Source organism: Ochotona curzoniae, unplaced genomic scaffold (genome assembly GCF_017591425.1).
Source record: "Ochotona curzoniae isolate NIBS_2020 unplaced genomic scaffold, NIBS_Ocur_1.0 contig_1, whole genome shotgun sequence".
NCBI lineage: Eukaryota > Metazoa > Chordata > Mammalia > Lagomorpha > Ochotonidae > Ochotona > Ochotona curzoniae.
The window spans coordinates 46,354,538-46,369,489 of NW_024464918.1; the positions used below are offsets into that span (position 1 = coordinate 46,354,538).

Sequence of the window (14,952 nt, forward strand, 5' to 3'; positions counted from 1 at the left end):
TCACGTCTCACGAGGAGAGCGACCTTTCAGCAGGGTTTGCACAGCCGCCAGAACGTCCTTGTTCCTGAAGCTGTAGACGAGCGGGTTGAGTGCCGGGGTGAGGACGGTGTAGAAGACGGCCAGAGCCTTGTCCTGGCCGGGAGAGTGGAAGGGTTTAGGCCGCATGTAGGTGAAGATGAAGGGCCCGTAGTACATCACCACCACCAGCATGTGGAAGGAGCAGGTGGAGAAGGCCTTCCTGCGCGCCTCCGCCGACCTCATGGCGAGCACCGTGAGCAGAACGCGACCGTAAGACGCTGAGATGACGGCGAAGGGGACGAGCAAGAAGATGATGCCGCTCACATAGACGCCTCGTTCGTAGCGCGCCGTGTCCACACAGGACAGCTTCAGCATGGTGGGGACCTCGCAGAAGAAGTGGTCGATGGCCCTGGAGCAGAAGGGGAAGCGGAGCACGCAGGCCGTGTGAACCGTGGAGTTGAGGGTCCCCACGAGCCAGGCGCCCGCCGCCATGAGAAGGGCAGTCCTGTGGTTCATGAGTGCCGGGTAGCGCAGTGGGTGGCAGATGGCCACATAGCGGTCACAGGACATGGCGGCCAGCAGCAGGCACTCGCCGCCCAGAAGGATGAGAGACAGGAAGACCTGGACCCCACAGCCTGCAAAGGAGATGGCCCCGCTGCCGGTCACGAAGTCGGCGACCATCTTGGGGACGATGTTGGAGCTGTGCAGAATGTCCATACCGGACAGGTGGCTGAGCAGGAAGTACATGGGGGTGTGGAGCCGCGGATCCCTGCAAATGAGCAGGATCATGAACGCATTTTCTGTCACCGTCAGGACAAAGAGGAGGACCAGGACCGGGAGCAAGGCCCTGCGTGCCTGGGCAGATGAGAAGAGCCCCAGCAACATGAAGCCGCTGTCCACTGTGAGGTTCTCAGGGACCCGCATGGAGGCCGTGGCAACCCTAAAGGAAAAGGAACAAAGAAAGCCATGGAGAGTCGAAGCTGGGCCTGAGCTGGGCGCCTGCCACATGGGAGCCATGCAAGGTCCGAGCTGGGCCCACCGTACAGGAGATGTGCAAGGTCTGAGCAGGGCCTGAGCTGGTCCCTGCCACGTGGGAGCCATGCAAGATGGGAGCTGGGCCTGAGCTGGTCCCCTGCCACGTGGGAGCCGTGCAAGGTGGGAGCTGGGCCTGAGCTGGTCCCCTGCCGCAGAGAAGCCATGCAAGGTCCAAGTTGGGCCCACTGTACAGGAGCTGTGCAAGGTGGGAGCTGTGCCCAGGCCAGTCCCCTACCCCATGGGAGCCACACAAGTTTGGAGCTGTGCCCATGTCAGGCCCTGCCCATATCCTCACAGTCAGAAGGAGGCAGAGCTCGCGTGTGCTCACTCCCTTTCCCTTCAAAAATAAGTAAGTAAATGTTCCATAAACACACACTACGAATTCATTAGGTTAGGCTAAATCAGACTAAAATAATGTCTTCGTTTTCTAGCCATGGCGTAGTGGATTAAGGTCTCCACCTGCTCTGGTTCATGTCCTGGCTGCTCCACTTGAGGTTGGGTCCCTGTTGACGACCTGGGAAAGCAGCAGAGTTGGCCCAGTGCTTGGGCCCCTACACCCGTGTGAGAGACCAGCTGGAAGCTCCTGGCTCCTGGCTTCAGACCGTCTCAGCTCCAACCATTGCAGCTATTTGAGGAGTGAGCCAGTGGATGGAAAATCTGTCTCTGTTTCTCCTCTTTTTGTAACTTTTTCTTTCAAATTAAAATAAACAAATATTTAAGAAGTTACACAATACCTGTTTAAGCCAGACCTGCACAATCATGAATTGGTCGTTATTATCTGTCACGTCATGTCCCTACATTACATTTTTGAGTGAAAAAGGCAGCCAAAGACAAAACAGTAAAGCATTGAACAATGCCTGGCTGAGGAATACTTACTTAGGTAATAGTGCAATTGGAAATCCTGGGAATGTCATCTGTATGCCTTATTCTATGAGGACATTATTTTTTAAAAACTCTCTCACTAATGTTGATTTAGTGTTGTGTCTTTTCATTTAAGGGGACGTATAGTAACTGTGTAATGGAGGCTATCAGATCCAGATGTGAGGATACAATGCAGTATGCATCTCTACTTCCAGATCAAAGATGGATTCCCAGTAAAACTGTTAACTACCTTGACAATAAGATGCTGGACTCCCTGTCATTGTCCATGCCTGCAATGATGGACAAATGACTGCTTATGAAGAACTATAGTAATGATACAGGGGAACTCAGTGGGGGGGGAAGGGAACTTGGAGAGGCAGTAAGGAAAATCCCATGGCCTATGGAACTGTATCATAAAATTATAATAATAAAAAAGGAAAACTCCACCACTGAGAGATGAACAGCCCAATATTCAGAGTACGTTAGTTCCATCATTACCACACTTGCTATTTCACTCTTCTTTATATATGTATATAAAAACTGTTGTATCTCAGCTAGATGATATGAAAGAAAGAGGGAGAAAGAGGAGGTGAGGTTGGGAGCCTGTGAGGCAGGGCTGAGGGTGGGAGCTGGCAGGGCAGGGCTGAGGTGGGAGCTGGCAAGGCAGGGCTGAGGGTAGGAGCCCGTGGGCAGGGCTGAGGGTGGGAGCTGGCAGGGCAGGGCTGAGGTGGGAGCTGGCAAGGCAGGGCTGAGGGTAGGAGCCCGTGGGCAGGGCTGAGGGTGGGAGCCCGTGGGGCAGGGCTGAAGGCAGCGCAGGGCACCAGGCTCAGGTGTGTTGGGTGCTCGGGGTTCTGGCTGCCTTCAGTTGTCCTCAGGAAGCTCGAGGGCAGGGAGGCCTCAGGGGAGTGAGACTGCGGGGTCTTCTGTTCCCATCACAGACACACACACATAGCGATGTGCTCCAGGTGGCCAGCAGAGCTGTCCATAGAGGCCCTCTGCCCTGGCAGCTGGACATTTGCCCACTTTCACTCTTGCTTTTTCCCGGAGAAAGCCAGCAGAGCTGCCCCGCACTGCTGCTGCCATCACCACCAAGCCCTGCGATGACATCACCAGGGTCTCAGTCCATTCCCTCCCACGGCAATCGGTGCCATGTGCTGCTGACTGCTCCCTTCCTGTCTTCTCCCTGGTCCTCTCACAGGTATGGCCTTCGGCAGTATCCACTTGCCTCAGCGACTCCCACAGGCTGCCTTCTCCTTTGCCAGGTCGGGGGGCTGCTGGGGTGCCTGCGCAGGGTCCATCCTCTCCTCTGTCCCATAGCAGCACCTGGCCAGCCACAGGACTGCTTGCTCACAGCCAGGAGACACCCACAGACTGCCTGAGCTCTGGGGACAGGGCGGGGGAGGGCATTGCAGGCACTAGAATGGAGGACCAGCCATTGTCATCTCCCTGACCCCAGCAGCCACCCCCACCCTCCATACTCAACGCTCACATCCCACCTACAAGCCCAAGGCAACCTGAGTTTTGGCTTTTGAATCCCTGTTAAACAGGTCTCTCCTACTGATGGCCAAGCCCAGCTCACTCTGACTGCACATCCAATAGCCCCAAGCAGTGGTGGCCCTCGAAGTGGAGATATCTGGAAGCAAAGGCACCAGGGAACTGGGCCCCCAGGCAGGCATGTGCCATGGCAGGTTCACCTGTTCCCTCTCCCCCGTGAAAACAGGAAGGCCCTGGCATTGATCCCACAGGAACAAAGGCAATGGACTGCTGACCCTGCACTTGGCACTGCAACCAAATCCAACAGCAGGAGCCACTTCTGCTCGAGGTGAGCTGACGGGCTTCCAGTCAGAGAGGAGGCATTCACTAACACACAGTGGACAGCATGCCAGCCTCACCATCGGGAGCCGCAAACAATGGGCCTGGATGTCAGCCTCCTGGGTGTGTGGCTGTGCCCTCTCCAGCACTGCTCCCCATCCCGACACTGTCCTCCAGCAGCAGAGGGCACACTGCTGCTAGGGGACACAGCCTGCCTCTCTCCGCTCCCACCTGCCATGGAGTGTGTCCTTCATGCTTTCCAGAGTGGTCAGTCTCAGGAGCCATCCAGAGGTGGCCAACTTACCTGGCTGTGGCTTCAGACTGACAGTTGAGGTCTCCTGGGGTAGGGTAGGCTGGCCACCCATCAAACGCTGAACCATGGGCATCAGCAACAGGAACCTGAATGTGGCCAGCACCGGTCCACATCCTTGAATTCCAGAGCCGCCAACTACTCCCCAGTCAACTGAACCTGTGTGATCACAAGCCACACACCACAGAACAGCCTCCACCTGTCCCCAGAGCAGGGCCACAGCTCCAGGAGGAAACATCAAGGCCAAGGCTGATGAGTAAGGGGACAAGCAGGAGTCTTTCAGAGGCCAACCCAGGACTGTGTAAGGAGCTGACCCCGCCGTGCCTTATGAGGGGACCCCGGCATTGGGCCCAGCTTTGAATCCAACACTCTGCCTGGCCACCCCCAGTAGAAAATCCCAAGCCTCCCCCACTTCGTTCCCACTGTTTTCCCCTGAATTTTACCTCTAGCACCATCACTGCTCCCCGCAAAGGACCCAACATGACAAGGGGTTCTCGGGGCTCACAGGCCTGCCCTTCTCTGTGTCTCTCTCTCTCTCTCTCTCTCTCTCTCTCTCTCTCTCTCTCTCTCTCTCTGTGTGTGTTTCTCTCCCTCCCTCTCTCTATCAGCAGCTGAGCCTGCTCCTCTACCTTTGGGGCTTCACAAGGTCACCATGTTGGTCACTGACAAGCCCTGCTGATTACAGGTACACAGTAGCTCAACCGTCCATGACTGACTAAGACCCTGAGACTGCCCGGGCCATCTCCTCCCACCCCAATGGAACTCCCCCATATTGCAACCCACAGGCTCACCAGGGTGTCAGATCCTCCACCTCGGGTGCTGAGTCCTGGCTCATTCCCCTAAGACATGGGCCTCAGTGTCACTTCCATGAAGGTGTCTACAGGCCCAAGAAGCAGCCTCACTCAGGCTGGCTGGACCTGCAGGGCAGGGGGCAGATGTTGGAAGCAGCAAGAATACTTGGAAGATGCCGGCACTCCTCCTGCTCCTAAACTTGTGGTGTCAGGGAGCACAGAGGCAACCTCTGAAGGCCAGCATCAGCGGGAGCTAGCCAGGGGGACAGTGCAGGAAGTCTGTGTGTGGGAGGAAGGGCAACTGCTGCGGCTGACACAGCAGCCAGTCCCTGGGGGAACACGGCACCTCGTTGTCCCAAGGGACCCATAGAAACTGCCAGTGTCTATGTGGCTTGGACAGAGGGGGATCAGGAATCAGTGCTTGCTGGGGCCAAGGCCAGCAGGTAAAGCCACCTTTTGCAACACAGACATCCTAGTGAGCACAGGATCAAGCCCTGACTCATCCATCTCCAGCCCAGAGAGCAGAGGGCTATGTGTGCGTGTCTGTAATTCTGGCTTTCAAAGACATAAATCTCATTTTCAAAAAGATTTTATTTTCAGCTGAAAGGCAGGGATACAAACAGAAGAGAGAGAAAGATCTTCCATCCATTGTTTCACTCTCCAAATTGCCACAACACCTGGAACTGAGCTGATCCAAAGCCAAGAACCAGGAGCTTCTGAGTCTCCCACACGGGTGCAGGGTCCCAAGGCTTTGGGCCATCCTCCACTGCTTTCCCAGGCCACAAGTGGGAGCTGGATTGGAAGTGAAGCAGCCGGGAGATGGACTGGCACCCATATGGGATGCCAGCATCAGTCTCAGCTGTCATGCATGGCACCAGCCCCCCAAATAAATAAATCTTAAAAACATTAATAATTTGTATTGAAGGACTGGCACGATGGCAGGCTAACCTCTGCCCACAGCGCCTGCATCCGGAGATGGGAGCTTGTTTCTGGGGTGCATCCTCCAAGCCTCCTTCCCTCTCCAGTTGTGGGATGCAGGAACCTGCAGAGCTAGCCCTGGCCTGTGCCTCCATGTGGGGGAAAGCAAAGTGACTAAAATGGTACCCAAGAAAAGCTGTGAGACAGGACTGCATGTGACAGCAGCGGTAACAGAAGGAAAGACACAAAGAAGCAAAAACTAGAAAGGTTTTCTGAACAAGTTGTACTGAATCGCATCATTTTAGAGAACATATAAGTACTATTTATAAATATATTCCCTAGAAAACAGAATTTATTTCTCTCAAAATGCCAAATATTTTGCCTGAAAATTATTGTAGACTTAAAACAATTTGCCCACAAAGGGTAAGAAATACTCTGAGCATCTGAAATTTATTTTTTTCAATTGTTCTTGCCCTTCCTCACCTGCCTCTCATATTTACAATGATGCTTCTTCTCGATGGATCTCTTAACATTTTGTTACACATCATAACTAAAAGGAACAGATTCAGTTTCTGGAAAAATGGGGAAAGCAGAAATGTTGTAGTACATAGCTGTATATTTTATTAACATGTAATTTTCAGAAGTTGAATATTCGGGTAAAAAATTTAACTTCTCAACATGGTTTAATAATCTGAATTTTTCACACATCGTTTCTACTGTGAAGCATGTCTATGCTTTCTTTGATTTTCACTTTCCAGAGACTAAAATGATATTAACCAAAGTAGATACATGATATGGCAATAACCTAAGTGCAGTCTTCAACATGATCAGTATTCCGAGACACCTGGAGGCAGAGGCAGCCACCCCCCGCACACGCGGGAGGGCTGAGATGACAAGCCTGCTGGTGTTGGTGCAGCTGGCCCTTGGGAACTGCTTTGTCCCACTTTGACAAGACTGCCCATCACCCCCTAGTAAGGGAGGAAGCAACACAACTCGAGGAAGCAGCTGTAGTCTGCAGACCCGAACAGGCAGATGGCACCTGCTAGCCATAGGGCAAGCTAGGACTGGGAGCCCAGCTCCTGGTCCAGGACTCAGCAGAAATTCAGGAATAAACCAGCATGTCTCTGCCAAGTTCCTCTGGCTGTCTCTTTATCTCTCTCTCTCTCTCAAATAATTAATTCAAAATATTGAAAACATGCCCCAGCTGTGGGCAATGACCTGGGTTTCATTGTACCTAGGTAAATGTTACACTACTGGGAGAAAAGCAGCTAATGGCTGGTGGGCATCCTGGGCCTGGTTAATGCCAACTCTCTGATAACTATACCAGTGTGCTAGCGTAGACACCTAGCCTATTCTATCATTTTCTTAGAAATGTGGGGAGCAGATATCAGCAGGCCTGAATAAAGGACCCATATGGAGTGTGCATGGGCCCACAGCACACAGCCAGAAGACGGGGCATGGGGGAGGGTGTGGATTGCTCAGGGAAGTGAATTTGGAGATGTGTGGGAGGGAGGCTTGCTGAGCGAAAACATGTCAGGTGAGGCGTGACTTCTGAGGGATTTTCACCAACCTGACTACAGCACTTGCAGGTAAACAATGGGACTGAGACCAGGTGGTTTAGATGAGGGAAACCAGAGGACCTTTTAGGGCCAAACCAATACACCTGCCCACATGGGAGACCTGAGCTGGGATTGTTGGAATTAATCACCGCCTACCAGCACACACGAAGCCATGGCTGCGGGGCCTGCCTGAGGAGGCTCCACCACAGTACACTCCAGTGAGTGTTGGGGCAGGGGTAGACCACGTCAGGCTGGGCCATGACACTAACCAGTATACGAGAGAGCTGGATCTTGGGGCAGATTCTGTGGGGGGTTGTGAGCTCACCTCTGTGGGACTGCCATACCTGCTGGTTTCCTTGAGGGTTGGGGTGGTGACAGGCCGAGCTAGGCATGGCCATGGAACGCAATAGCGGTCGGCAGCATTCACTAGTGTGCACATGAAATGGGGTGGGGGACAGAACTGATGAGGTGACCGCAGCCACCAGTGTGTGTGTAGGCTGGCGTGAGTGGTGGACTGAGCCAGAGCCCACACAGGGGTCAGGTTGGGATCACTCTATGAAGGTTTCTTAGGGAGCCCTAAGATCACAGTATCCATGTTCTCACCGTGGAGTGCATGTGTCAAAACGCCAAGGTTGTTGAGCCCTGTGTGGTGGACCGTATGCCCAGATGCTACTGCCTGTGGTGCCTACATGGGCGAGCCTGCTGGAGCCCGCCTGCTTGTCGGCTGACCCAGCTCCTTGTTAATGTACCTGGGTAGGCAGTTGAAGTCGTTGGGTGCCTGCACCCATGTGGACAGGGATCCTCGCTTCAGCCTGGCCCAGCTGCGGCTGTTGTAGCCATTTGCAGAGTGAACTAGGTGATGGAAGATCTCTGTGTGTCTCTGTCTCCCTCCTCTGTTGCTATTTCAAATAGATAAAATAACTCTTACAAAAGAAGAGGTGAATGATCTCCACTTGAGAAGAAGAGAGGAAAATGTAGCCCAAGATCACTAAGGCAGGACAAATGCTGCTGCAGAGCTCTGAGGAACAGAAATGACACTAAGTGTTTCCTGTCGAAGTCACAGACACAGGCAGAATGCACAGGCCAGAGAAGGCACGCAGTTCCCTGCTCTGTCGTCTGAAATAGTAGGCCCTCTCTGGGGCCACAATGCTGCCCAACATTCTCTGGAAGTCCCACAAAGTCACTTTGCACGGGCATGAAAGATGGGGCAAACCGCTGGGATCCTGCTGAGGAGAGCGGCCGCCTGAGCCCTGCACTTGATCAGGGCACCCTTGACATCACTGTTCCGCAGGCTGTAGATGAGGGGGTTCAGCACAGGTGTGAAGATGATGTAGAAGGTAGACACAGCCTTGTTGTGGCTGGCCGACCTGTGGGACATGGGCCTCATGTATTCAAACAAACCTGCTCCGAAGAAGAGTCCCACCACCACCAGGTGGGAAGAGCAGGTGGCCAAGGCCTTCCTGCAGGCCTCCACAGAGCGCATGCGCAGGACAGCAGCCAGGATGAGGCCGTAGGAGGCCAGGATGAGGGCAAAGGGGACCAGCAGCATCAGCACACAGCAGGTGTACATGAGGTACTCAAAGACTGACATGTCGGCACAGGCCAGGGGCACGAGGGCGGGGGCCTCGCACAAGAAATGGTCAATCTCGTGTGACCCACAAAAGGGGAAGCTCAGGGTGACGGCCGCCTGCAGGATCCCGTCTGCCGCGCCCAGGACCCACGACCCTGCGGTCATCTGCAGACAGAGGCGCCGGTTCATGAGCACCAGGTAGCGCAGCGGGTGGCAGATGGCCACGTAGCGGTCGTAAGACATGGCTGCCAGCAGGAAGCACTCCCCGCCTGCTAAGGTCACGAGGGAGAAAATCTGCGCCCCGCACGCGGCGCGGGAGATGGACATGTTTCCGGTCAGGTAGTCGGCAGCCATCTTGGGCACGATGGCCGACACAATCATGAGGTCCATGAGGGCCAGCTGGCCCAGGAGGCGGTACATGGGAGTGTGGAGCCGGCGGTCCCTGAGGATCAGGAGCAGCAGGAACGTGTTGCCCATGATGGACACGGTGGTCACTGCCAGCATAGCGCTGAAGAGGAGGAAGTGCAGCCTGGTGTGGCTGAAGAGCCCCAGGAGCAGAAAGTCTGAGGTGACGCTCCCGTTTTCCATAGTGTCAGACAGAGGAGGCCCCGTCCGATGGGCAGCGGGGGCGGGAGACTGTCAGCACGCACAGTGGGTTACAGGAATCTCGCCTTTGCAGCGTCGGCCTGTGGGAAGACAATGAAGCCCATCCCACATCTCCCACCCTCCTACCCAGAAATGTCCTCACTGGGACATGAAGCTTGCTTCAAACCCAGCTCATGAGCAGGCTGTCCTGATGACTGGACATGCTGAGTGACGATGACGGGACGAGTGCAAACGGATGATGCATAGTGAGCAACGCAGCAGTGAGAGTTTGCATGAGCTGACACCAACGTGGTGGCCCAGCAAGAAAGAAGCAGCTGCTAAGCCACTCGTATCCATGCTTGCCTCACGTCATGCTTGGCTAACATTCCTAGAACCAAAATAATATTAAAGGCAGTATTAATATAAAGGTTACACATTTAGAACACATCAACATGTATTGAAATTGTTCCCAACAAAATTTATCTAGGAGAAGCAGGTGCCCTGGTATGGTGGGCTAAGCTTCTGCCTTGGTACCAATGTCCCATGTGAGCAGCAGTGTGTCCCAGTGTGTCCCAGCTGCTCCACTTCCAATCCAGCTACCTGCTGATGGAAAAGAAGCAAATGACGACTCAGGTGTTTGGTCTCCTGCACTCACACGGAAGACCCAGAAGTAAGACCTGGCTCCCAGCTTCGGATCAGCTTGGCTCCAGTCATTTGAAGATGGAATACCTCTCTCTCCCTTTCCCCCTCTCTCTCCCTCTCCTTCCCTCTCTCTCTCTCTCCCTCTGTGTGTGTGTTTCCTTCTAATTCTGCCTCTCAAATAAAAATAAAAGTAAATCTTTAAAAGTCAACCTGGAAAGGAAGCCAGAAGGACTGAGTGTGCAGCCGGAAGCACACCTGATTCAGGAAATACATTTTCTTATGATGACGTTTAAGAGATTCTTAAACTGGAAATTATTATAGCTTGGTATTCTTAGATAGCGATATCTCTGCACTTTTAATTCGAAATAAATAAATTTAAGGAATCATTATGAATTATATTGTCTTATCAGTATGCAATAATGTTGAGGTCCCTGGAGGGAAAGATCAAGAAGTGTGCCAGTCAGCTGAGTGGTATGTCACATGCAACAGTGGCATTCACTTTTCTTAAAAATCAGTGTCTCCCTGTCCATATTCCACATGCGACACAATTTACCACCAGTTAAACATGTAAGCACAGAGAGTAACAAATCCTAAAAAGTCAACCATGGATTTTAAAAAAAAATGTAATTAAATTAGTCATTAGGAATGACCTTGCAAGTCAGATACCTGAACATCACAGGGAGGGACAAAGGCTCACACACCAACAGCTGCAGGGTTCCAGCGTCCTGGAAACCCTTTCCGCTGTGAGACTGCGGGAAGCTGGAGAGCCCTGGACTCCACTCTGCTCAGCTCCTGGAGCCTCCTGCCACAGGGGCTAACATGGCCACAGCTTCTTTAATTTCCCATCTGTCCTTTCCAAAGCTGTTGGAAGGCACAGATACATACTTTTGCTTTTGCAACAAAGCCCTTTGAGAGATCATAGAAAATTGAGCACTGACTCTGTCATCTCATTTCCTGGGCTTTTCTGGTGATGTTGTCAAAATTTGATATTGAAAGATTCCTTAACTGAAGTACCAAAGCAATGAGTCAATGTAAAATATAAATGAGCTGATATAAAACAGTGAGAGACGGGTTTTTTTTTTACCTGAGAGAACTGGCAGGTGGCTGCAGGATTAGCCTTCCTGGAGAATGTGAGCTGGATGACAGCAAGCGTGCTGTGACTGCAGAGCGAGTGGCGCACCTGCAGGGTCCAGGGCAAACGTGGCTGCGGTGACTGAGACCCACTCAGAGGACGGCATCTCCAGCACTCCTCTGTGTCCGCTCACTTATGCCAGCACCTGTAGTGTCCTGTGAGAGCATGTGGCCTCGTGCCAGCCTTGGCTATTAACACGGTCTCATTAACATGTCTAAAGTTTGTTCTGTTTCCCACCTGCTTCCCAAGGCTGCAATTTGCTAAAACAGGATGATTTAGAGACAGTAAAGTGTGAAGCATGACTTGGAATGGGACAGCTGTTTGACCTTATCTCCCCATGCAAAAGAGTGTGATTCTGGCTTTTCTTCAATAGGAGAGAAAATTAAACAAGATGCTACTGAAACTGGCTCTTGTTACGAATAGGCAATAGATAGCAGTGAAGGCCATGGCAGAGTTCAGCTGTTATTTGTCATGAACTGAATGTGACAGAATCAATGCTTATTAAACATAGCAATTTATTTGCATCTATGATAAATAATTGCATTTGGGGGGCCAGTATTACGGCACACCAGGTTAGGCTGTCACCTACAACAACAATATTCCATATAGGCACGGGGCTGAGCTCTGAGCTCTGGTTGCTCTACTTCCCATCCTGCTCCTAACTACTGTGCCTGAGAAAGCAAACGACGCACCTGCACCCATGAGGGAGACCTGGATGAAGCTGCAGCCTCCTGGCCTTGGCTATTGTGGCCATGTAGGAAGTGAACCAGCAGATGGAAGAGCTTTCTCTTTTCCATGTCTCATTTTCTCCCTATAACTCCACCTTTTGAATGAATAAATAAATCTTTATATGTGCATGCAAACTTATATTTTTATGTTGAATTTTTTGCATGTATGTGAAAACCCAGTGGGAACAGCATCAAAGGGCAAGGCGGGCTGCGTGCACACCACATCTGTGCCGGAAGGTCTTGTGTGGCAAGCTGCGGCTCCTTCTGAAAACTGTTGGCAGAGCCCCGAGAGCCCAGTGCATACACTGCATCTCCTGTGGCCTCAGGAGCAGGGAAAGCCATGACACTGAAATCACTTCATGCAGGTGAGTCTCTGCTATTTTGTTTGTTGATAAGAAAGGCACGTCACAGATTTCTGGAATTTCCTTCATTCTTTTTATTCGCTTATTTTGACCAACAGAATCAGAGACAGAATCAGATGTGCAGATCTCCCAGCCATTGCTCACTCCTCAAAGACTGCCACAGTCAGGACCACAGCAGGCTGAAGCCTGCAGACCCCTAACCCATAAGGTCTCCCAGGTGGACATCAGGGACCCAAGCACGTTGGACCGCCAACTGCAACCCTCTGGGTGCATCAGCAGGAAGTGAATAGGGCACTCTGGGCCATCACTTGCACAGGCCACGTCCCCAGGGGGGCCCAGACACTGTGGGGTGGGATGTGGGTCACGCCGGCAGCAGCCAGTCGTCCACCCCACAGCTTTCACTGAATTTGGCCTGTGGACACTGAGTCTTAGTGGAATTCAGATCCCACTACCTTACATGTCTGCTTGATAGTTTAGCTGTGGGCATCATTTACAAAGGCTGGAGTTTGCACTGCCAGGCACGTGGTCTGTGAGCTGCCCAGGGTGTCATTTTGCTGTGCAGTTACTTCTGACTTCCAGAGTCTCATTTACTTTTGGTTTTGCAACTTGCTTTTGATGAGATATATAAAAAAATAAAATAAAATGACTCGTCAAGGCTCACATTACAGAGATGTCCTTGCCTTTGAACTTTAGTGTCCCACGTCTGGAGTTGAGGTGTTTCAAAGCCACTTGTGTTACTTTCCTTTATGGGGAAAGACTGTAAGATACCAGTGCAACTTATTCCTTTCGTTGTGGAAATCCCGTTTTCTAAATTACTTGTTGAAAAAACAGTCTCATACCCTGGGAACTTCTTTGCTGTTCATGTGTTGATGAATCGTGAGGCAGGTCAGTGTTTGCTTAAACACATTTTCAAATGAGGAAATTACCAACAACAAAGCAGAAAGATGGAAACACATCCCGTCCAGCTATACACGCAGCTGTTACTTCCTGGTGCCCACAGGGGCCAAGTGTCCGCTGCACTGCAAACGATGCTGGAGATCTGGGTCCATCTGGCCTGTCTCCATGGGACAATACACCCCTGGCACAGCTCTGACTTGCTGCAACCCTAGCCTTCTTCCAGGAGGAGGAAAAGGATCAAGTAAGTTGTCCTCCTGGTCTTTAAGGATCTGAGGTTATGACTCAGCCATAACCCATTTGCTGAGGCTTCCACTCTCCTCCTTTCCCAGATGCCGAGACATGGCTCCCACATGAACACTGGCCAGCCGAGCTCTTACCCCAGCCTGTGGCCATGGTGTGTGCCCACAGAGATGGGTGCCTATACCTGCTTCAGCATCAGTGTGAGCAGCCTTCAGGGTGGCTGTGTGGGTTATGATGTGAGTGTCACCTCTTTAGAGGATCCAGGTGACAGGTGCACAGCTGCCTCTTTGTTGCCCTCACCCCGGTACCCACGTGTTCCATTTTGGAGATTCTCTGGCCTTGTCTGGCCACTGGTCAGTCTCCACATGTGGTCTTGGTCTAGGCTGCATCACAAGACCACAGTGATCCTGGCCCAGACCAGCCAGCAAGCTTTTGTGTCGGATGTGCACATCTGATAATTAAGTGATGAGATTGGCATAGTGGCAATCTAGGGAGTGCAATGGAGCAGTAGTCACTGCCACACAGCCCAACAGCGCTGTAGAAATCTTGGAAGCTGCTTTATTCTTGTACTGTTTAGTTACCTGAACTAGATATGGTTTCTAATTTCCTCAAAGTATGTACTTGGATACAGTTAAGTGAAAGCATCAGGGTAGCTCATTAGCATACAGGAAACCATCCACCAAAGGAGGCAAAGGGTTGGACTTGGTTCCCCTGAGGAGGGCAGCTGCTGTTGCTAGAGCTGGCGACGTAGCATTGTTCTGTCTGTCTGTTAGACACACGCCACGTCACAGAACACCAAAGAGGGGAGAGAAGTGGGTCTCCAGAGACTACCACATCCAGATCCCCAGAACTTGCCACTGTCTTGGGCTCTAAGTCAGGGGAATTGAGATGGAACAAAGGCTGCTAATTTTGAGATATTTTGTCAGTTTCCATTCTGCTTACTCATGCCTGTAACCTCGTCACAGCACAGAGCTGTAAGATGTCTGAGGAGCTGTGGCTGAGAGAAGGAATTGCTGTCGGAGCCAGCATGGCCGTATGATGCCACAGGAACAGGGCTGGCCACAGTCAGTGAGTTGTTTTTCAGCGGGGCTTTCACCACGTGGGCCACTAGCTAGGTGTTACCAGCACAAGAAAATGGCTCGGCCTGTGTAGATCATAGACAGTAGCCCAGAACCTCAGGCAGGCCTGCAGCCTGTTCACCTGGACCACCTCACACACCGTCCTGTCACTTCAATCACTGTCTACAGGAGTTTCATGTTAGCCGTAGCGCTTGCTGCCTATGAATTCCATTTCAGGGCATTAAAGATCATTCAAAACAAGGATGCTGTGGAGATGCAAGACTGAGAAAACCTTACAAGTCCAGTAGATTTGGCAGGTGTCCACATAGATCTCCCCTGACGTCATCCCAGGTGGTGTTCAGGAGCAGCTATCTAAAGTTGTTAACGTTGTGTCAGCATCAGAGTTCAAAGACGCATGTGTGTGCCACTCTCCA

The 14,952-nt window shown here is 51.9% G+C and overlaps 2 protein-coding genes across 2 annotated transcripts; both read right to left on the reverse strand.

The window, feature by feature from the left end:
• LOC121152804 (olfactory receptor 2AJ1) lies at positions 1–942 on the reverse strand. Its single transcript, XM_040974956.1, has one exon. It carries the CDS (start codon positions 940–942, stop codon positions 1–3), a length of 942 nt encoding a protein of 313 aa, XP_040830890.1.
• A 7,542-nt stretch (positions 943–8,484) lies between these two features.
• Positions 8,485–9,462, reverse strand: LOC121152805 (olfactory receptor 2T8). Its single transcript, XM_040974957.1, has one exon. The coding sequence runs from the start codon at positions 9,460–9,462 to the stop codon at positions 8,485–8,487; it is 978 nt and encodes a 325-aa protein (XP_040830891.1).
• Positions 9,463–14,952: the final 5,490 nt, after the last annotated feature.